At 41.5% G+C, this 23427-nt stretch overlaps 1 protein-coding gene across 1 annotated transcript; it reads right to left on the reverse strand.

Moving 5' to 3' along the window:
• Positions 1-1941: 1941 nt before the first annotated feature.
• LOC106586457 (leishmanolysin-like peptidase) lies at positions 1942-23205 on the reverse strand. Its single transcript, XM_014173797.2, has 17 exons — positions 22803-23205; positions 22355-22452; positions 22216-22246; positions 21943-22025; positions 20211-20328; positions 16999-17177; positions 16687-16792; positions 16432-16526; positions 16148-16265; positions 15827-15934; positions 10636-10712; positions 10299-10409; positions 6637-6769; positions 6138-6297; positions 5720-5850; positions 5234-5444; positions 1942-5097 (listed from the first exon to the last, which is right to left on the reverse strand). Exons 1-17 carry the CDS (start codon positions 22923-22925, stop codon positions 4973-4975), a joined length of 2007 nt encoding a protein of 668 aa, XP_014029272.1. The 5' UTR covers positions 22926-23205; the 3' UTR covers positions 1942-4972.
• Positions 23206-23427: the final 222 nt, after the last annotated feature.

The following is a 23427-nucleotide window of genomic DNA, read 5'->3' on the forward strand; positions in this document are numbered from 1 at the left end:
AGTTTGAGTGTGTCAAGAACTGCAACACTGCTGTTTTTTCACACCCAAGAATGGTCCACCACCCAATGGAAATTCCAGCCAACTTGACAACTGTGGGAAGCATCGGAGTCAACATAGGAAGCTTTCAACACCTAGTAGTCCATACAACGAATTGAGGCTGTTGAGGGCAAAAAAGGGTGCAACTCAATATTAGGAAGGTGTTCCTTGTACACTTGTATATTTGATAAGTTAACTGGTTTTTTTAAGCAATTTTTTATTTATGTACAATAGAAAACCCTAGATTTCTGCATAAAAATATCTTTGGTCTCTGTACATTAAGCAAATATTTCAGGTACAGTTGAAGTCAGAAGTTTACATACACTTAGGTTGGAGTCATTAAAACTTGTTTTTCAACCACTCCACCAATTTCTTGTTAACAAACTATAGTTTTGGCAAGTCGGTTAGGACATCTACTTTGTGCATGACATAAGTAATTTTTCCAACAATTGTTTACAGATTATTTCACTTAATCACAATTCCAGTGGGTCAGAAGTTTACATACACTAAGTTGACTGTGCCTTTAAACAGCTTGGACAATTCCAGAAAATGATGTCATGGCTTTAGAAGCTTCTGATAGGCTAATTGACATCATTTGAGTCAATTGGAGGTGTACCTGTATTTCAAGGCCTACCTTCAAACTCAGTGTCTCTTTGCTTGACATCATGGGAAAATAAAAATAAATCAGCCAAGACCTCAGAAAAAAAATTGTAGACCTCCACAAGTCTGGTTCATCCTTGGGAGCAATTTCCAAATGCCTGAAGGTACCACGTTCATCTGTACAAACAATAGTATGCAAGTATAAACACCATGGGACCACGCAGTCGTCATACCGCTCAGGAAGAAGACGCGTTCTGTCTCCTAGAGATGAACATACTTTGGTGCGAAAAGTGCAAATCAATCCCAGAACAACAGCAAAGGACCTTGTGAAGATGCTGGAGTAAACAGGTACAAAAGTATCTATCCACAGTAAAACGAGTCATATATCGACATACACTGAAAGGCCACTCAGCAAGGAAGAAGCAACTGCTCCAAAACCGCCATAAAAAAAGCCAGACTACGGTTTGCAACTGCACATGGGGACAAATATCGTACTTTTTGGAGAAATGTCCTCTGGTCTGATGAAATAAAAATAGAACTGTTTGGCCATAATCACCATTGTTATGTTTGGAGGAAAAAGGGGGAGGCTTGCAAGCCGAAGAAAACCATCCCAACCGTGAAGCACGGGGGCGCCGGCATCATGTTGTGGGGGTACTTTGCTGCAGGAGGGACTGGTGCCTTTCACAAAATAGATGGCATCATGAGGGAGGAAATTTATGTGGATATATTGAAGCATCATCTCAAGACAACAGTCAGGAAGTTAAAGTTTGGTCGTAAATGTGTCTTCCAAATGGACAATGACCCAAAGTATATTTCCAAAGTTGTGGCAAAATGGCTTAAGGACAACAAAGTCAAGGTATTGGAGTGGCCATCACAAAGCCCTGACCTCAATCCTATAGACAATTTGTGGGCAGAACTGAAAAAGTGTGTGAGAGCAAGGAGGCCTACAAACCTGACTCAGTTACACCAGCTCGGTCAGGAGGAATGGGCCAAAATTCACCCACTTATTGCGGGAAGCTTGTGGAAGGCTACCCGAAACGTTTGACCCAAGTTAAACAATTTAAAGACAATGCTACCAAATACTAATTGAGTGTATGTAAACTTCTGACCCACTGGGAATGTGATGAAAGAAATAAAATATGAAATAAATGATTCTCTCTACTGTTATTCTGACATTTCACATTCTTAAAATAGTGGTGATCCTAACTGATCCAAGATAGAGAATTTTTACTAGGATAAAATGTCAGGAATTGTGAAAAACTGAGTTTAAATGTATTTGGCTGAGGTGTATGTAAACTTCCAACTTCAACTGTATATGCATGTTCTTCATTTTTGTACTGTTTCAAACAAACGTCATATGTTTCTTCATGTTGAGAAAAATAACATTTGTAAATGTCATTATATTATTTTCATATTCACTCACAATGACTATCAGAAGATTGCCACCAGTAAGCTATAAGAAAAAGAAAAGTATCCTACTGTACAACATGTATTGCCTGCTTCCCTGATACTGTAAAACACACTATATATTTTTTAAATCAACACATTTTCCACACACACACACTACACAATGGACTCTCGTACAACATAAAAAAGATCACAAATGAAAGCACTGCCATCCTTCACTTGTAGCCCTGGAATGCAACTAAAAAACAAAAACCAAACAAGTCATTCTAATACAGACAATTGCATGGGTACAAATTACAAAAGGTGAATAATCTAACTTGTCTTTTCCATAAAAAATATGAAACTATCCCCTTAAGCAGCATTCTGGTACAGTAATCTCAATTAACAGATACACCAACAATCACACTCACACTCAGCCATTTTGTGGTCTCAATCCAGCTCATCAACACATTACAGTTTTGTTCCTTCTCATGATGAAATACAAATGTTCCCATAATAATGTAGACCCTTTGGGCAACCATACAGAAAACAAAACATCTAGAAGCAGCTGCAAAATGACCCACAATACAAATACAACTGGATCCATAATTAAACTTCAAAACAACAAGTTTCTTAAGATCTAGGCCTACTATATAGGAAACTAATTAATATATATTTAAACTAATGGGCAAAAATCAGTAGCTGCTCATTTGTTTATCATAGTTATTGCAATCACTTTTTCATATCTTCAGAAACAGCAGTAGCATAAAACCCATAATGCTATTATTAACCTAACAATAACAAGTTACTACATAGGACCATAAACCATATAACATGGCATGTCAGTGGCACTTCTTTAACTGTAGTATAATGAGAGTACTGTTCGACGGTTTGGTTTTAGGCCATGTTAAACTAAACTTCATGGCATGGCATTATTAGTCCTTAGTGTCCTGCCACCTTGTAATCTGCTGTGATTGTTTTGTTAATGCAATTTGCAATGCATGTTAAAATCCAACCCCAGGCACATCACATAAACCAAAAATGTAAGGTTGACAAATTGTTTCATACCAAGTGTATGCTCAAATTATTTACTCAATATTCAGTGGAGGGCTTAGAGAAGAGGGACAATTTGAATGTTGCTAATTGTGCCATATTTATAAAAGTCATACCCTACACCATGAAACTTACAAGATTCAAGTTAAATAGCAAAATTAACTGATGTTACTTCACTAATAGAGGAACATTAAAATTTGGTAAAAGCATAACATATCAACTGAAATTAGACAAACTTACAAAATAACAAGTCACGAGTCAAATATGTCAACACTACATTACAGTGGGCTTATACCAGATTCACCGGAATACTAGAGGCATAACCATCATATAGTACTTGATGCTTTTTATCCCTTTAACTTTAAATTGAATATATAGCTGTAAGTCCTACTGTATAACTGCGTGTAAGTACTTTATAATTGCATTACTAAATATATTCCATTATAGGTACTATGGAATAATGCCCTGACCAATTTTGAAGCTGAAAGAGGATCTGAAACTGGGAAGTGCCCATTCACTTCAGAAGGTGTACATTATGGCTGTTCACAATTCATTTTCCCACATGACAGACACATAATACGTACAAGGTGAATTCCACATCATCTCTGGCTCGTCATAGGGGATTTAAAGGCATCAAACAAACAATTATTAATATAAAAAGCCTTGTTCCCTCCCTCACCAGTAAAATGTTATTTAAAAAAATATATATTAGTCCATTATTTATGAAAATCATAAAAAATAAGTTTCAACTACAATCTACATCAAGTATCATCACTACTAGCCTGCTTGCAACTTTACTGCACTGTGAAATAGTCTTAGTGCCATTTTCATTTCAGATACACCTTTATCTTCACGCATGCATCTACAAAATCATCAAACGCATCTAATATCACACCAAAATTGATATTTTAAGGGCCTAACTAAGACAATCAAACTTTTAGAGCACCTTCCCAGTTTGCCAGATATGGACCTTTCACCAGGAAACAAATACACGCTAATAACAATCTGCTGTCAAAATGTTAAATACTGCATTGTTACATTGATTGGCGTTGAATCATCTGACAACTTGCTATAAAAATGCAAACGAAAAATGTAGATGTTTCATATGAGTTCTAAGAATGTAACAAACCTTACATGACAACACTAGGAAACTGAACATGCTACAGTCCTCCTGAGGGGAATATAGTATGTCTTAGTTTTTGGATGGGGGTCATACATAAAGTAGCACCGGCACCTCACCGTGATCATCTAGCTAACCTTGGGGTATGGCTTCTTCGGATTTTGCTTACAGCTTACTGGCGCCTCGTTTGTTAGTTTAACAAAAAGAAAAGTGCAATCAATGGCTTATTTTTCCCCTTTTCTGAAAGTATCTGGCAATTTCATGAACGTCATTCACAATGGGCCACGGTCTTTCTTGTCTGTTCCAAAACTGCAACATTAAAAGAAGTTCTAGGTTGTACAAATGTGTTTAAACTTGACAGATAAGGTATTGTGGTAACTTATCCTTCTTTCAGGCATTTAAACTTACAATACATATTTAAAATACATATTTTGCACTGAATTTTGTTTTACGAAACATTTGTTCAAAAGTATCACAAATTTCCCTGACTTCGATGGGGTTAATGTGATTGATTCCTAAACAACTTTCCTGACTTTTCCTTGATGATTTTCCAAGGATCAAATCCTTTCCAACTGGACTGTGGAACCCTGGAATGGGATGCCTGAGGTTGTGGGATGGCCAAGTATGGTCGACTACAAAACGGGCTGCCAGATTGCGTCCCAGATGGCACCCTATTCCCTACATAGAGCACTACTTTTGGCCAGGGCCTATGGCCATAGGCCCATTTAAGGAATAGGGTTCCATTTGGGCCGCAGTCCCAGAGAGAGAACCTTACAGTTAGTTAGTCAGCCAGCCAATCAACCAGTCAGCCAGCCAGTCAGTTAGTTCCACACACACAGGGATGAAGTTGAACAGTAGAAGCCACAGAGTTACCACTAAGCTGGAGGAACTGGAGCAAGGGTCTGGAAGAGAGGCAAAACGCTTCCTTAGTACCAAGAGGTCTATATAATGTACATAGTTATATAATGTGAGTGTGCGCCTATGTGTGTGCATGTATATGGAAAGGACAAGGTAGGAAAGACAGGCAGGGGAACTCACCAATAGGAATTCTCTTGGTGGTATTGAGGGGCGGGAGCTGTTGTGGTAGAGGGCAGGCGCTACAGAAGTCTGAGCAGGCAGGACAGACGAGAACCCCATTGTATACCCAGTCATTAACACGCACACTGACGCTCAGCAGCTGACCCGTACGCACACACTGGTACGCAGTGTCCTCCACCCACACTGTCAGACCCTGGGTAGAGCAAGAGATCTGGAAACATCAACAATATAACATTTAAGTATTCGTTTTTTGTTGTATGGGTCACTTCAAAATGTAAATATCTGCCTGTCACACATCTATAATAGGGTTGCATTAACCCACAACACAAATGTAATTGAACTGAATTTGTGATTTTGTAAGCTCATATGATAAAAGCATGAGACTTAACGGTGGTAAACGTTATTAAGAAGACTTGTATTATATGGATGAAGCGACAAAACATAGATTACAGAGATATCTAAAGATTGTTACTTATTCTGCATTACCTTATAGCAGCCACTTCCCCAGTCAGGGTAGGTCATGCGTCTGGTACACTGCTCCATGACGAAGGCAGTCTTCTGGTACAAACACACTGAGTCTGGGCCATACTGCTCAGCTCCGTAGTTCCTCCACCAATCTGGAAACAGTGTGTCAGGTAGCATACTAGTTAGTAGGGTTACAACATTTTCAAAACTTTCCTGAAACAAAATTCCCAGATTTTCCAGAAATCCCAGTTGGAAGATTCCCAGGATTGGGATGGAATAAGCCGAAAGGGAACAGAGAATTTTCAAAATGGGATTTCTGGAAAACCTGGGAAAGTATCCGGAATTTTGCAAACCTTCAAGTGAGTTAACAGCCTCAGAGTACATGAACCAAGGCCTGAGGAACCAAGAGGCAACAACAACGCAAGGGAAGGGATATTACCGGGCTGGTTCTCCTGGACCCTGCAGTAGGAGTTGCGTTGGTACTCTCCACTCAGGTGCCAGCTAAACTCCTGGCTGAAGGGACAGTAGTCAGCAATCTCCACAGCTCCACCGTAGGAGGCCAGATCCATCACAGAGACTTCAGGGATATGGTCAAAGTACTGCCGGAGAGAAGGTGGAAGATATTTACTGTATGGGGTGTACTTAACACTATGCTGGTCACAATTGGTAAACAACATCTTAAATAAAGACAATTTAAAATTTGTTTTTGTTGCCTTTTTTGTCTAATAGGTACAAACTTTGCTTGGGTGCATGTGCTTAGTAAATCCTTGACATATAAATATTACAAGTGTGTTTATCTTATAATCCTCTGTAGTGGTCCAATAGGTTTCTGACACAGACTCTTGCTCGCGTCATGTTATCATCACTGGGTGTATTGTCATAGCCTCGATTTCTAGGCTTTGACTATGAAGGATGGCATTGAGAGACTTGCATTTTACCTGGTAGTCCAGGGGTAGGTCCTGAGGGTACTTCTGCAGGTTGCAGACGGCCACAGCCAGCTGGTCCTGCCTGCAGGTGAGCTGGAGAGGTGTGGCTCGCACTGTGTCACAGTAAAGGGTCACCACTTTACGACTGAAAATCAATAACTCAGGAGGGTTAGGTCAGGTTGAGCCACAGTTTCTCATTTAAAATGTTTTTATTGTTGTTGGTTACAGTGAATTTCTAATCGAGTTTAAGTGTCAAATGGCTTGATGTTTGTGTTCACAGAAATGTTGACATATGGGTTGTTCCATTTGATTTCAGTCACTTTTTAGACTGCACGTCTTTTAATTGGAACAAAACTTTCCATACACATTTGCCCATGGTAGAAATGGTCAGAAAGGGACTTTGGGGGACCTGAATGCAAAAAAACATTTAGGAGAGTTGATCCATTTTGCATTCCCCACTCTACCATGAGACATCCACATATTTATCACTGGGAAAGATAAACGGTTGAGTTTGATATCATTTAAAAGCTTATAAAACAGGGTTGTCAAACTATTTCACATTCCTTGATAAAAAAAATTACTAATGTAATTTTTGAACCTTTAACGTCAATTGTCACAAAATGCATAAGCTACGCTCAGCCATGGCTTGCTATATAAAGCAGGCAGACAGGCATCCAGTTACTGTTTGATTGAACGTTAGAATTGGCCAAACGAGTGACCTAAGCGACTTTGAGCATGGTATGAACGTCGTTGCTATTTGGCAGATTTCAGTATCTAAGAAACGGCCGCCCTCCTGGACTTTTCAAGCATGACGGTGTCTAGGGTTTACCGAGAATGGTGAGACAAACAAAAAAGCATCCAGTCAGCGGCAGTGCTGTGGCCAAAAACAACTTGTTGATGAGAGGTCGAAGGAGAATGGCAAGAATAATGCAAGCTAACAGGCGGCCACAAACAAATAACGGAGCAGTACAACAGTGGTGTGCAGAACGGCACCTCGGAACGCAAAACTCGTTGATCTTTGTCATGAATGGGCTATTGCAGCAGACGACCACACCGGGTTATCAGCTAAAAATAAGAAGGAGCGGCTCCAGTGGGCACGCGATCATCGACACTGGGCAATTGAGGAGTGGAAAAACATTCGCCTTAGCAATCTCACTGGAATAAAGACCTCCTCCATTCCTGCCATTATTGAAAGAGATTGTGATACCTCACATCTCAAAATAGGGCTACCTAATGTTAGATCACTCTCTTCCAAGGCAGTTATAGTCAATGAACTAATCACTGATCATAATCTTGATGACTAAATGATTGGCCTGACTAAATGACTAAATGATTGGCCTGACTGAAAGATGGCTTAAGCCTGATTAATTTAATGTGTTAAATGAGGCCTCACCTCCAGGTTACACTAGTGACCATATCCCCCGCGCATCCCGCAAAGGCGGAGGTGTTGCTAACATTTATGATAGTAAATTTAAATTTACAAAAAAAACAAAAAACGTTTGTCTTTTGAGCTTCTAGTCATGAAATCAATGCAGCCTACTCAATTACCTTTTAGAGCTACTGTTTACAGGGCTCCTGGGCCGTATACAGCGTTCTTCACTGAGTTCCCTGAATTCCTATCGGACCTCGTAGTCATGGAAGATAATATTCACATTTTTGGTGACTTTAATATTCACAAATTCTCGGACAACCCAAAGATTCCTAGATGCCCTTCCAGACTCCCTCCGCCTACCCAAGGACGTCAGAGTACAAAAATCAGTTAACCACCTAACTGAGGAACTCAATTTAACCTAGCGCAATACCCTAGATGCAGTCGCACCCCTAAAAACAAAAACCATTTGTCATAAGAAACTAGCTCCCTGGTATACAGAAAATACCCAAGCTCTGAAGCAAGCTTCCAGAAAATTGGAACGGAAATGGCGCCACACCAAACTGGAAGTCTTCCGACTAGCTTGGAAAGACAGTACCGTGCAGTATCGAAGAGCCCTCACTGCTGCTCGATCATCCTATTTTCCCAACTTAATTGAGGAAAATAAGAACAATCCAACAATTATTTTTGATACTGTTGCAAAGCTAACTAAAAAGCAGCATTCCCCAAGAGAGGATGGCTTTCACTTCTTTGAGGAAAAGATCATGATCATTAGAAAGCAAATTACAGACTCCTCTTTAAATCTGTGTATTCCTCCAAAGCTCAGTTGTCCTGAGTCTGCACAACTCTGCCAGGACCTAGGATCAAGGGAGACACTCAAGTTTAGTATTATATCTCTTGACACATTGATGAAAATAATCATGGTCTCTAAACTTTCAAGCTGCATACCCTATTCAAGCTAACCTTCAAGCTGCATACCCCATACCCTATTCCAACTAAACTACTGAAAGAGCTGCTTCCTGTGCTTGGCCCTCCTATGTTGAACATAATAAACGGCTCTCTATTCACCGGATGTGTATCAAACTCACTAAAAGTGGCAGTAATAAAGCCTCTCTTGAAAAAGCCAAACCTTGACCCAGAAAATATTTTCTTTAAACAAAAAAATCGGCCTATATATCGAATCTCCCATTCCTCCCCAAAATTTTACAAAAGCTGTTGCGCAACAACTCACTGCCGTCCTGAAGACAAACAATGTGTACGAAACGCTTCAGTCTAGTTTTAGACCCCATCATAGCACTGAGACTGCACTTGTGAAGGTGGTAAATGACCTTTTAATGGCGTCAGACCAAGGCTCTGCATCTGTCCTTGTGCTCCTAGACCTTAGTGCTGTTTTTGATACCATCGATCACCACATTCTTTTGGAGAGATTGTAAATCCAAATCGGTCTACACGGACAAGTTCTGGCCCGGTTTAGATCTTATCTGTTGGAAAGATATCAGTTTGTCTCTGTGGATGGTTTGTCCTCTGACAAATCACCTGTAAATTTCGGTGTTCCTCAAAGTTCTGTTTTAGGACTACTATTGTTTTCACTATATATTTTACATCTTGGTGATGTCATTTGGAAACATAATGTTAACTTTCACTGCTATGCAGATGACACACAGCTGTACATTTCGATGAAACATGGTGAAGCCCCAAAATTACCCTCCCTGGAAGCCTGTGTTTCAGACAAAACATGACACCCACCCTGTACTCAAAAGCATACTGTGTCTTAACCGAACAACACAAACACCTCAGATTATGTCAAATAAGGTCTAAACTACAACATATGCTAAAATGGAAAAATGTAATGCCTTTATAGATAATTGATGTTAATGGGTAAAAAAGGAAATGTTTATTAAAAAATATATTTTTCAAGAAATTAGCAAATAGTTTCACAACCCTGTTTATAAGCTTTTAAATAATATCAACCGTTTATCTTCTCAAGTGATCAAGAAATTGATGTCTGGTGGTAGGGTGGGGTATGCAAAAATGGGTAAACTTTGAGCACCTCTATCTCCTAAATGTTTTAGCATTCAGGTCCCACTTCTACCATGGGCAAATATGTATAGGCATTTTCGTTCAAATCAAATGGGTGCGGTCAAAAAGTGATTGAAATCAAATGGAATGACCCATATGAGACAAGGGTGTGTCGGCTACTAATACTTTAAATTCGTTTAGGGGCATGCTATGTTCCTAGACATTTAGATGTTTCAGTCAGTTGTGTATAGTAAGAAACCTAAACTTAGATTAGATACCCCCTTACCTCTGACGTTGCCTTTCAATCCAGAATTTACAACTCTTCATCACAAAGTCACAGCCCAGGCCCTTGCCCCAGTCCAGCCTCTCTGCCATGCTGTAGTTGGCTCTGTACCAACTAGAGAAAACATAGATGACGGGTAACATTGTACATCAAGTCAGGTAAACTCTTGAACTTCAATACAAAAATCATATGTCAAAGTCAAGTACCTTCAATCACACCAATCACACCAATTCCCAATAAAAAAAGAGCCTTCAAGTTGTTTAATAGTCAAAGCTCTTGAAATGACATAAAAGGTCAGTCATTATTTTCTTGTATTCCATATAACAGTCTGCAACCCTACCCTGTGTCTTCCATGATGGCCAAGGAGAGCCTAGAAAACACTCTGTTCTGGGTGTGAGATCCAGTCATTGCTTCATTCTGTTATCAATACAAACAGGAGAATTATTTATTATTATAAATAGATGAATAATGAACCTATATGAGCACATACACTGAGTGTACAAAACATTAGTAATACCTTCATAATATTGTGTTGCATCCCCTTTTGCCCTCAGAGCTGCCTCAATTCATGGACTCTACAAGGTGTCAAGCATTCCAAAGGGATGCTGGCCCATGTTTACTCTAATGCTTCCCAAAGTTGTGCCAAGTTAACTGGATGTCCTTTAGTGGTGGACTATTCCTGATACACACAGGAAACTGTTGAGCATGAAAAACCCAGCAGCGTTGCAGTTGTTGACAAACTCAAACCGGTGTGCCTGGCACCTACTATCATACCCCGTTCAAAGGTAGTTCAATATTTTGTCTTGCTCATTCACCCTCTGTATGGCACACATACACAATCCATGTCTCAATTGTCTAAAGGCTTAAAAATCCTTCCTTAAACTGTCTCCTTCCCTTCATCTACACTGATTGAAGTGGATTTAACAGGTAACATTAGGGTTGCAAAGGGTCGGAAACTTTCCGGTAAATTTCTGGAAATTTTCCATGGGAAGTTAAGCTCAGGAATTTGGGGAATTTTGCAAAAAATAAAGTTAGCTTATAACAGTGGACCTTTTTTGTGGGATACTCTTTTTGTACATAATGTTGCCGCTACCGTCTCTTATGACCGAAAATAACTTCTAGACATCAGGACTGCGATTACTCACCACGGACTAGCAGAATCCTTTTTCTTCTTTCATGACTCTGACGAGCCCGAGGATATACGGCTCCCTCGGGAACAGGCCCTGAGCCCCGTGATTTGCGTGTAGAGGATGCGCAGAAAGAGAGGCCGGAGAGCGGGCTGCCTGCTGAGAGATCGGAGGCAATCGAATAAACCCCCACTTCCTCAATTCTGCTAGCAAACATGCAATCTTTGGACAATAAAATGGACGAGTTATTGGGAAAATTAAACTACCAACGGGACATTAAAAACTGTAACATCTTATGCTGCACGACAACAATATCAACATACAGCTGGCTGGTTATACGATGTACTGGCAGGATAGAACAGCGACGTCTGGTAAGACAAGGGGCGGCGGTCTATATATTTTTGTAAACAACAGCTGGTGCACGATATCTAAGGAAGTCTCGAGCTATTGCTCGCCTGAGGTAGAGTTTCTCATGATAAGCTGCAGACCTCATTACCTACCGAGAGAGATTTCATCTATATTCTTTGTGGCTGTTTACATACCAACACAGTCAGAGGCTAGCACTAAGACAGCATTGAATGAGCTGTATTCCGCCATAAGCAAACAAGAATACGCTCACCCAGAGGCAGTGCTCCTAGTAGCCGGGGACTTTAATGCAGGGAAACTTAAATCAGTTTTACCAAATTTCTATCAGCATGTTAAACGTGCAACCAGAGGGAAAAGAACTCTGGTCCACCTATACTCCACACACAGAGACGCATACAAAGCTCTCCCTCGCCCTCCATTTGGCAAATCTGACCATAATTCCATCCTCCTGATTCCTGCTTACAAGCAACAATTAAAGCAGGAAGCACCAGTAACTAGATCAATAAAAAAAAGTGGTCAGATGAAGCAGATGCTGGAATATGTTCCGGGATTCCTCCGATGGCATTGAAGAGTACACCACATCGGTCATTGGCTTCATCAATAAGTGCACCAATGACGTCGTCCCCACAGTGACCGTACGTACATACCCCAACCAGAAGTCATGGATTACAGGCAGCATCTGCACTGACCTAAAGGCTAGACCTGCCGCTTTCAAGGAGCAGGACTCTAACCCGGAAGCTTATAAGAAATCCCGCTATGCCCTTCGACGAACCATCAAACAAGCAATGCATCAATACAGGACAAAGATCGAGTCGTACTACACCGGCTCTGACGCTCGTCGGATGTGACAGGGCCTGCAAACCATTACAGACTACAAAGGGAAGCACAGCCAAGAGCTGCCCAGTGAGCTGGTTCACCTCTGATGCTCACAGGCAATGTGTATTGGAAGAGATTTCTGAATGTTCTTTGCCGAGCATACACCCCTCCAACCAGACATGCTTTATCTACTCATTTGCTGGAGGCAGAGTTCAACAGAGTTCAAGTGAAGGTCAAGCAAATCATAGAGAACGCAGACTGTATTGCAATCATCTGTGATGGGTGGTTGAATGTACGTGGGCAAGGAATAATTAACTACATCATCTCTACTCCTCAACCAGAATTCTACAAGAGCACAGACACAAGGGACAACAGACACACCGGTCTCTACATTGCAGATGAACTGAAGGCAGTCATCAATGACCTTGGACCACAGAAGGTATTTGCACTAGTGACAGACAATGCTGCGAACATAAAGGCTGCTTGGTCTAAAGTGGAGGAGTCCTACCCTCACATCACACCCATTGGCTGTGCTGCTCATGAATTAAATCTGCTCCTCAAGGACATCATGGGACCGAAAACAATGGATACACTCTACAAGAGAGCTAAGGAAATGGTTAGGTATGTGAAGGGTCATCAAGTTCTAGCAGCAATCTACCTCACCAAGCAAAGTGAGAAGAATACGAGCACCACATTGAATCTGCCCAGCAACAACCGTTGGGGTGGTGTTGGCATCATGTTTGACAGTCTCCTGGAGGGGAAGGTCTGTCTCCAAGAAATGTCCATATCACAGTCTGCCAATATGGACAGCCCCATCAAGAGGATCCTCCTGGTTATATGTATTTTGGGAGAGAGTGGTAAGCAGCCTGAAACTCCTGAAACGTAGAGCAGTAGCCATTGCACGGATTGAGGGAGACAATGTCATCCTGTCTGATATTCAGACTCTGCTTGCAGATGTATGAGAAGAAATCCGTACTGCACTGCCCACTTCACTGTTGCTCCAAGCAGAGGAAACTGCATTTCTGAAATATATCAAAAAGCGTGAAGACTTCTGCCTGAAGCCCATACACGCCGCAGCGTACATGTTGGACCCCAAGTATGCTGGCAAGAGCATCCTGTCTGGTGCAGAGATCAACAAGGCCTATGGTGTCATCACTACCATGTCTCACCACCTTGGCCTGGATTAGGGCAAGGTTCTTGGCAGTCTAGCGAAGTACACTTCCAAGCAAGGGCTTTGGGATGGAGATGCAATATGGCAGTCATGCCAACATATCTCAACATCCACCTGGTGGAAGGGACTTTGTGGATCTGAGGCTCTTTCCCCTGTTGCCTCCATCATCCTCCAAATCCCACCAACATCAGCTGCCTCAGAGTGCAACTGGTCATTGTTTGGGAACACACACACCAAAGCACGCAACAGGCTGACCAATACAAGGGTTGAAAAATTGGTGGCCATCTGGGCAAATTTGAGGCTTTTTGAGCCTGACAACGAGCCATCCTCAACAAGGTTGGAAAGTGACAGTGAAGATGAGGCCTCAGAGACTGAAGTTCAAGAGGTGGACATTGAGGAGGTCCAGGGAGAAGACATGGAAGCCTGAGAGGAAGACAACCAAAGCTTTACACGGAACCGAAACCGGCTGCCCGCGTGTGCCATCGTGCATAAATGTATTTTGTCCCCCTACACCAAACGTGATCACGACACGCAGGTTAAAATATCAAAACAAACTCTGAACCAATGACATTAATTTGGGGACAGGTCGAAAAGCATTAAACATGTATGGCAATTTAGCTAGTTAGCTTGCACTTGCTAGCTAATTTGTCCTATTTAGCTAGCTTGCTGTTGCTAGCTCATTTGTCCTGGGATATAAACATTGAGTTGTTATTTTACCTGAAACGCACAAGGTCCTCTACTCCGACAATTAATCCACACATAAAACGGCAAACCGAATCGTTTCTAGTCATCTCTCCTCCTTCCAGGCTTTTTCATCTTTGAACTTATATGGTGATTGACATCTACACTTTCAGAGTATTACCACACAACCGACAAAATATTTTGTCTTTCAATCACCCACGTGGGTATAACCAATGAGGAGATGGCACGTGGGTACCTGCTTCTTTAAACCAATGAGGAGATGGGAGAGGCAGGACTTGCAGCGCGATCTGCGTCAGAAATAGAAAGGAGTTCTATTTTAGCCCTTGGCATCGCAGACGCTCATTGGCGCATGCGAGCAGTGTGGGTGCAATAATTGAATAACATGGATTTCAAAATGTATTTTGCGACGCTCGCGCACCCGATGTGTCCGGTCTGGTCAGCATGTTAGTCTCCAGACTAATCCTTCCACAGATGTATATTGAAAAAGTTTTTGGGAGGTGCGATGGATCATTGGGGATCATTCAATATTCTCTTTATTTTGTTGTTCAGTGAAATCATCCCATGTGAAGAGTCAATTCATTTAATGAAAGTTCAATTCGTAACAAATATATTTTTTATTTCTATTGGAAGGATTTAATCATTTGCAATTGTCTACTTATGATCAGGTAAAAGGTTTATGTTTCTGTCTCCATATGATATGGTAAATATATCCAATGCAAAAAACATCTACATTTAAATTATATTAATATTAATTTGCATATACTTCCATTAACTCCCATATATTCCCGTTAATTCCCACAGAGAATTTCCACCTTTAAATATTCCCCAAAACGTGCAACCCTAGGTGACATCAATAAGGGATCATAGCGTTCACTGTGATTCACCTGGTTAGTCTATGTCTTGGAAAGATCAGGTGTTCCTAATGCTTTGTATACTCAGTGTAAATGCTGATGATGAGTAACGAACTATTGCTAAGAAATACATGCAGAATTCACAATAGCTATACAGACTATGAAACTGAGTGAAAGGGTAATTACATTTACATTTTAGTCATTTAGCAGACGCTCTTATCCAGGGACATACAGTAGTGAATGCATACATTTTAATACATTTTTCATACTGGCCACCGTGGGAATCGAACCCACGACCCTGGCATGCTCTACCAACTGAGCTATAAGGATATGGTGTGGTTAGGTCTATATCAGGAATTCCAGTTCAGACACCAGTTCTAGTAGGCTAAGTAAATCTATAAAACAAATGTAGGCTGCACATACTGTACAGAAAGGAATCATTTCACATAACAGTAAAAACTAAGCACAGTACAATGCAAACTGCAGCCCTTCTGTTACCTCTAGTAGCCTCTTCTCCCAGTGGTTCAGCTCAGTACCCATCCCTCCCTGGTTCTCCAGCTCCATACCCTCCAGGATGGGACAGCCAAAGTGTCTCCTCGCCTCTTCCTGCAAACACATGCAGGGGTACAGGACGCGAACATTAACCACATTACAGGACAACGCAGGGCAGCGCAGCACAACAATAAAATATTAGCATAACACCGCACAGCACAACAGAGCAGAGCACAGCATAGCCTCTACAACGGCACATATCTACCAATGACAAATACATGTAAATACATGATTCAACAGGGAGGAGCTTAAAAGCAGGATTTTTACCACAACACGCGGTGTCACTAGAAGATGCACTTCATGTCGGACCATCACGCCACCACGGATGTCCCATAATCGAGTCACTTTACGAATCACTGCATCACTCCACTGATACAGGCCTAAACTATAATAGAAAGCAAAAGTTCTCTCAAACATCAACATGATTTTAGAAACATATAATAATTTTTCTGTTGTGCATTGTATTATCGTCTAGGCCTGGTGCTTATTACAAAAAGCGCAATTCTAAAAACCCAGCCTGACAGTGGAGGATAATGATTAAGTATACATACCTCTCGTTGAATGCTGGTAGTCCACTTGCAAACCGAGGTGTCAGAGGCTTGCCATCATCATCGTGATAAAATGCAAACAGCCCTGCAGAAAAACCCTGTTGGACACACGTTAAAGAAAGTAATGAAATCACATTACTCAATCAATAATGAAATCTGTGTTGGACATGTTTAATTCGTTATGGTATTTATTTAAATCATTCATGACTAGCTTCACGCCAATAGGAATAACAATTAGATTATTTTCAATGCACTCACCAGGGCGTGTATGACTTCGTGTTTGACGGTTGACAGCATACCCTCAAACTCCTGAGGTTGGGTGGATATCATACTGGGGCACAGGTTGGCATATCCAGCAATGGGTCTAAAAAGGTAAAGAATGTGAAACTGACCTAAAATATCATTGGGTTAAAAGACCTATTCATGGGCCATGGGCTACCATGTCACCTACCAGACCCAATCAGTAGCTACGGCAATCTGGAATAGCCTAAGATGCCGTTATAAGCCTGTAAAATATATTCAAAGGGTTAACCAGGTGTATTTAAAGAGTGTACTGAGTTGGAGGCTTACCTGTCCAGCTCAGACTCCAGTTGACAGTATGCAGCATAGGCCACAATGTTCTCCTGTCCACAGCGTTCTGTAGTCAACCCGCTGACGTAGAGGACAAAGTCAGCCCCCTCCACCCCCTTCCCGTCCGGGGGCCCTGCTGAGCCACACGACCTCCCTGTCTCGCTGCACACCTTGCATTGCTGGAAATCACATATACATAATTGCATTTTTATGTAATTTATTTAAAACAGAAAAATCGCATCGAAGCCCAGGTCTCGTTTACAGGTAAGTCCTGAATCTACAGGTGAGCCCTGAAATACTTTACCTTGCATTGCTGGAAATCACACAATGGGCGTAACACAGTAAAATCATCAAACTACAGTACTCAAGACCACCATCAGCCAACAGGCCTACCAGTATATATATATACCTAATGCTTTGTATACTCCGTGTAAATGCTGATGATGAGTAACGAACTATTGCTAAGAAATACATGCAGAATTCACAATAGCTATACAGACTATGAAACTGAGTGAAAGGGTAATTACATTTTAGTCATTTAGCAGACACTCTTATCCAGAGACATACAGTAGTGAATGCATACATTTTTCATACTGGCCACCGTCACACACACACACACACACACACACACACACACACACACACACACACACACACACACACACACACACACACACACACACACACACACACACACACACACACACACACACACACACACACACACACACACACACACACACACACACACACACTTGAAGTCAGAAGTGTACATACACTTTGGTTGGAGTCATCAAAACTCATTTTTCAATCACTCCACAAATTTCTTGATAACAAACTATAGTTTTGGCAAGTTGGTTAGGACATCTACTTTGTGCATGACACAAGTCATTTTTCCAACAATTGGTTACAGATAGATTATTTCACAATTCCAGTGGGTCAGAAGCTTACATACACTTAGTTGACTGTGCCTTTAAACAGCTTGGAAAATTCCATGGCTTTAGAAGCTTCTGATAGGCTAATTGACATCATTTGAGTCAATTGGAGGTGTACCTGTGGATGTATTTCAAGGCCTACCTTCAAATCCAGTGCCTCTTTGCTTGACATTATGGGAAAATCAAAAGAAAGCAGCCAAGACCTCAGAAAAAAAATTGCAGACCTCCACAAGTCTGGTTCATCCTTGGGAGCAATTTCCAAACGCCTGAAGGTACCACGTTCATCTGTACAAACACCATGGGGCCACGCAGCCGTCACACCGCTCAGGAAGGAGACGCGTTCTGTCTCTTAGAGATGAACGTACTTTGGTGCGAAAAGTGCAAATCAATCCCAGAACAACAGCAAAGGACCTTGTGAAGATGCTGGAGGAAACAGGTACAAAAGTATCTATATCCACTGTAAAACGAGTCCTATATCGACATAACCTGAAAAGCTGCTCAGCAAGGAAGAAGCCACTGCTCCAAAACCGCCATAAAAAAGCCAGACTACGACATGGGGACAAATATCTTACTTTTTGGAGAAATGTCCTCTGGTCTGAAGAAACAAAAATAGAACCGTTTGGCCATAATGACCATTGTTATGTTTGGAGGAAAAAGGGGGAGGCTTGCAAGCCGAAGAAAACCATCCCAACCGTGAAGCACGGGGGTGGCAGCATCATGTTGTGGGGGTGCTTTGCTGCAGAAGGGACTGGTGCACTTCACAAAATAGATGACATCATGAGGGAGGAAAATTATGTGGATATTGAAGCAACATCTCAAGAGATCAGTCAGGAAGTTAAAGCTTGGTCGCAAATGGGTCTTCCAAATGAACAATGACCCCAAGCATACTTCCAAAGTTGTGGCAAAATGGCTTAAGGACAACAAAGTCAAGGTATTGGAGTGGCCATCACAAAGCCCTGACATCAAACCTATAGACAATTTGTGGGCAGAACTGAAAAAGCGTGTGTGAGCAAGGAGGCCTACAAACCTGACTCAGTTACACCAGCTCTGTCAGGAGGAATGGGCCAAAATCCACCCAACTTATTGTGGGAAGCTTGTGAAAGGCTACCCCAAATGTTTGACCCAAGTTAAACAATTTAAAGGCAATGCTACCAAATACTAATTGAGTGTATGTAAACTTCTGCCCCACTGGGAATGCGATGAAAGAAATAAAAACTGAAATAAATAAAATCACTCTACTATTATTCTGACACTTCACATTCTTAAAATAAAGTGGTGATCCTAACTGACCTAAAACAGGGAATTTCTACTAGGATTAAATGTCAGGAATTGTGAAAAACTGAGTTGAAATGTATTTGGCTAAGGTGTATGTAAACTTCTGACTTCAACTGTAGATTCGTTTTTTTATGTTTTATTGCTAGGACTAAACGGAATGAGCAGGGGGAGACAGAGGAAGAGTGTGAAGACCGATGTGGGTGGAATTCTAATCCCACGCAGACAGTTGGATCATGTGCGTGTTGAGGACGGTTTCAGTTTAACCTTGTTTAGTCTCATTGAGATAATCTCTTTTACAAGACAGACCTGTTGAAGATAGCAGCAGGAGGCAATGGTGGCAAGCCAGGTGAGTAGATAACATATAGCGGAAACAGAGTGGAGCATGTAAACATGGAGGCTAACTATTAATGTCTTCAGGCTAAGTCAAATAATACTGTATTTAAAGTGATTAAATAGATGTCTAAAAGAACAATAACATCGCTGGTTAAAAAGGCCAAGCTTAAAAAGGTGAGTAACAAGCAATAGAGGTAGTTTAGAAGACAAAAGCTTCTGGACTGTCTTAAACGACCCATGAACCGGAAGTGCTAATCTTGTTTGAGGCTGTCAGGTCAGTGAGGCCACCCTCAGTTCTGCACACAACCTCAAAGTGGGACAATAGGCACTCCAACCTAAGCCCTATCATAATTCAAATTTCACTGAACTGGCGTAGGCTGCATTAGCTAATCCCATAACTACAGAATGGTCCACGGGTGCCTGGTGGTACATTGTCCCTATGGGTAGAGGAACAGTGGAAAGACTGGCACCTATAATGACGATGTACTTTCCATGTTTTATTAATAACAAATCAATACCAGAAATCACATGTTAATAACAGCGACCAATAACAGTGACCAACACTGACTAAGTTAGTTACTTGAGACCTGGTATTACTAATAACTAGTCTATCAACCAACCTACTTCGTCACTACACCTCATGTTCCAATTTCTGTGGCGTAGACTGACCTGCAGATGATGCTCAGGAACAATGACGGGTCCACACTTACTGATGTCTGCACATGCTCCCTGGCAGTAGCGGTGAGGGTCATCTTTCTTCCTCAGATACTGATTGGTCACACATTGTCTGAACAGAAACACATTTTATAATGCAAGAGAAAGACGCATGAACTGAACCTCTTGACTGATCGAGCCTTGTATTAATGACTTGACATAGCTTAGTGTGCTCTTTAGATATTCAATATATGAGAAGCATTCAGTGTTTTTGGCCTATTCAACGATATAGATTATCTAGAAACATCTTAAAATGCTACACTCACAACCCCAACTGAATTACAAACATGAAACTATTTTATTGTCTTCTTGAAACGAGAACATGTTCTTGAACCGTGTTGGAGGGTGATCATGTCTTATCCGGTGTTCTGTGTGAATTTAAGTATGCTCTCTCTAATTCTCTCGGAGGACCTGAGCCCTAGGACCATGCCTCAGGACTACCTGGCATGATGACTCCTTGCTGTCCCCAGTCCACCTGGCCGTGATGCTGCTCCAGTTTCAACTGTTCTGCCTGCGGCTATGGAACCCTGACCTGTTCACCGGACGTGCTACCTGTCCCAGACCTGCTGTTTTCAACTCTCTAGAGACAGCAGGAGCGGTAGAGATACTCTCAATGATCGGCTATGAAAAGCCAACTGACATTTTCTCTTGAGGTGCTGACTTGTTGCACCATCGACAACTACTGTGACTATTATTATTTGACCATGCTGGTCATTTATGAACATTTGAACATCTTGGCCATGTTCTGATATAATCTCCACCCGGCACAGCCAGAAGAGGACTGGCCACCCCTCATAGCCTGGTTCCTCTCTAGGTTTCTTCCTAGGTTTTGGCCTTTCTAGGGAGTTTTTCCTAGCCACCGTGCTTCTACACCTGCATTGCTTGCTGTTTGGGGTTTTAGGCTGGGTTTCTGTACAGCACTTTGAGATATCAGTTGATGTAAGAAGGGCTATATAAATACATTTGATTTGATCATGTTCTTGGACCATGTTTGAGGGTGATCATGTCAATGGACCGTGTTGGAGGGAGATCATGTCAATGGACCGTGTTGGAGGGTGATCATGTTAATAAAATGTGCTGGAGGGTGATCATGTTAATAAAATGTGCTGTTGGGTGATCATGTTAATGGACCGTGTTGGAGGGTGATCATGTTAATAAAATATGCTGGAGGGTGATCATGTTAATGGCCTGTGCTGGAGGGTGATCATGTTAATGGCCTGTGCTGGAGGGCGATCATTTTAATGGACTGTGCTGGAGGGCGATCATGTTAATGGACTGTGCTGGAGGGCGATCATGTTAATGGACTGTGCTGGAGGGCGATCATGTTAATGGGCTGTGCTGGAGGGCGATCATGTTAATGGACTGTGCTGGAGGGTGATCATGTTCTTGGTCTGTGCTGGAGGGTCATCATGTTAATAGGCTGTGCTGGAGGGTGATCATGTTCTTGGACTGTGTTGGAGGGTCATCATGTTAATAGGCTGTGCTGGAGGGTGGTCATGTTAATGGCCTGTGCTGGAGGGTCATCATGTAAATAGGCTGTGCTGGAGGGTGATCATATTAATAGGCCTAGCTGGAGGGTGATCATGTTAATGGCCTGTGCTGGAGGGTGATCATGTTAATGGTCTGTGCTGGAGGGTGATCATGTTAATGGTCTGTGCTGGAGGGTGATGGGAGGTGAGAACTTTACCTGCTGAGTAATACAGGTCCTGCTTGCCGGCGAACCTGAAATGCCTTCTGTAGATAATCAATTGCTTGTGGAAAAAGTTTATCCTGTAGAAAACAAAAAAAGGCAGTGTTTATTGACCAGCATCCAGCTAAAAATGATACACAACATAATATTAGCCAGCAGCAACAAAACTTCACAAAGGTAACATTGTCATAGCCGTGATAGACATGACAATATACCTATTGTCCTGTATGTCAATAGAAAATATCTCTGACCTCATTCACACAAACATACCTTCACAAGTCTTCTTTTATTTGAAGTTAACCTTTGGAAGAAGACAACGTGTATTTATAATAACCAGCTTACAGTAAAGCCTGGCACACACTTACATTACAAACTGACAATTCTATAGTAATAAAAAAAATGTACTTACTTGTCCACACTTGAATCATAAATTATCGTTATCTTCAATTGTTGATCAGAGCTTCTTTTGGTTAATCTCTCAGACTTCAGGTACACTTTATGGACAACCTACAAGAAACATTGTTGAAAGAAAAGTAGCGGTAGTAATGTATTATCATGTAGAAAGAATTTGAGGTCAGTGTTATATTAGCTTTATTTTGATACAGCGTTCTTCGTGTAAATAATACATGTAATTGCATGCAAGATTTTTTTATATATTTTTTAAGTAAACCTTTGTGTAATGTAACATTTTCAACAGGGCCCAGCCCCCAAAATACCCATCACCCCTACTCCGTACTTTTAAACAATCTACCTGATACGCCCCTTGCCATGGCTCGAGCGCCCCACGCAAAGTACCTCAGCTATGCATCGATTCCTTACGAGAAAATAACTGGTAAGCAAGCGATAACGATACTCACCTCCGACGGAGATGGAACTTGATGTTTACACGTATGACAATGCACAAACAGAAATAGAAGGGAGAAGGTGCAGATACGGCTCAATGACCCAAGCTTCCAAAAGCGTCTCAGCTCTGTCGCCATCTTATGTCCAGCGAAGCTGACACCAGTAGTGATCGAACTCCTGTTTCATAATCACAGCGCACAGAGAGAACTATGCCCCTCCACCACTATGTTATTGATAGGTTTATATCTTATTAGGCCAGCGAAACCAATGCAATTTGCCCGTGTGTTGCTAGCTTTAGCCTTTAGTTTAGCTGCTAGTGCTTTGTCTTACATCATCACTTCCGGGTCGTCAGATTTCCCTGAAAAAAGCTTCATAACAAAAGTGTTCCACCTTAACAATCCATGGGGAGCTGCATGCTCGACATTTACTGGGGGACTGGACCAACTCAAGGTGTTATATAAAATCCACCTTCTCAATGTTAAAAATATTTTCATATGACCCTCCCCTTGTACTGTAAAACAATAAACAAAGCATACCGACTTCGAGCGCTTCCATTTCATGGTTTGCGTTTTCAACACCACAATAAATAGACTAGGTCAAGCTTGACTAACAGAAAATACATCCCTCCCTACATTATAA

The sequence above is a fragment of the Salmo salar genome, chromosome ssa25 (assembly GCF_905237065.1).
Source record: "Salmo salar chromosome ssa25, Ssal_v3.1, whole genome shotgun sequence".
NCBI classification, from domain to species: Eukaryota; Metazoa; Chordata; class Actinopteri; order Salmoniformes; family Salmonidae; genus Salmo; species Salmo salar.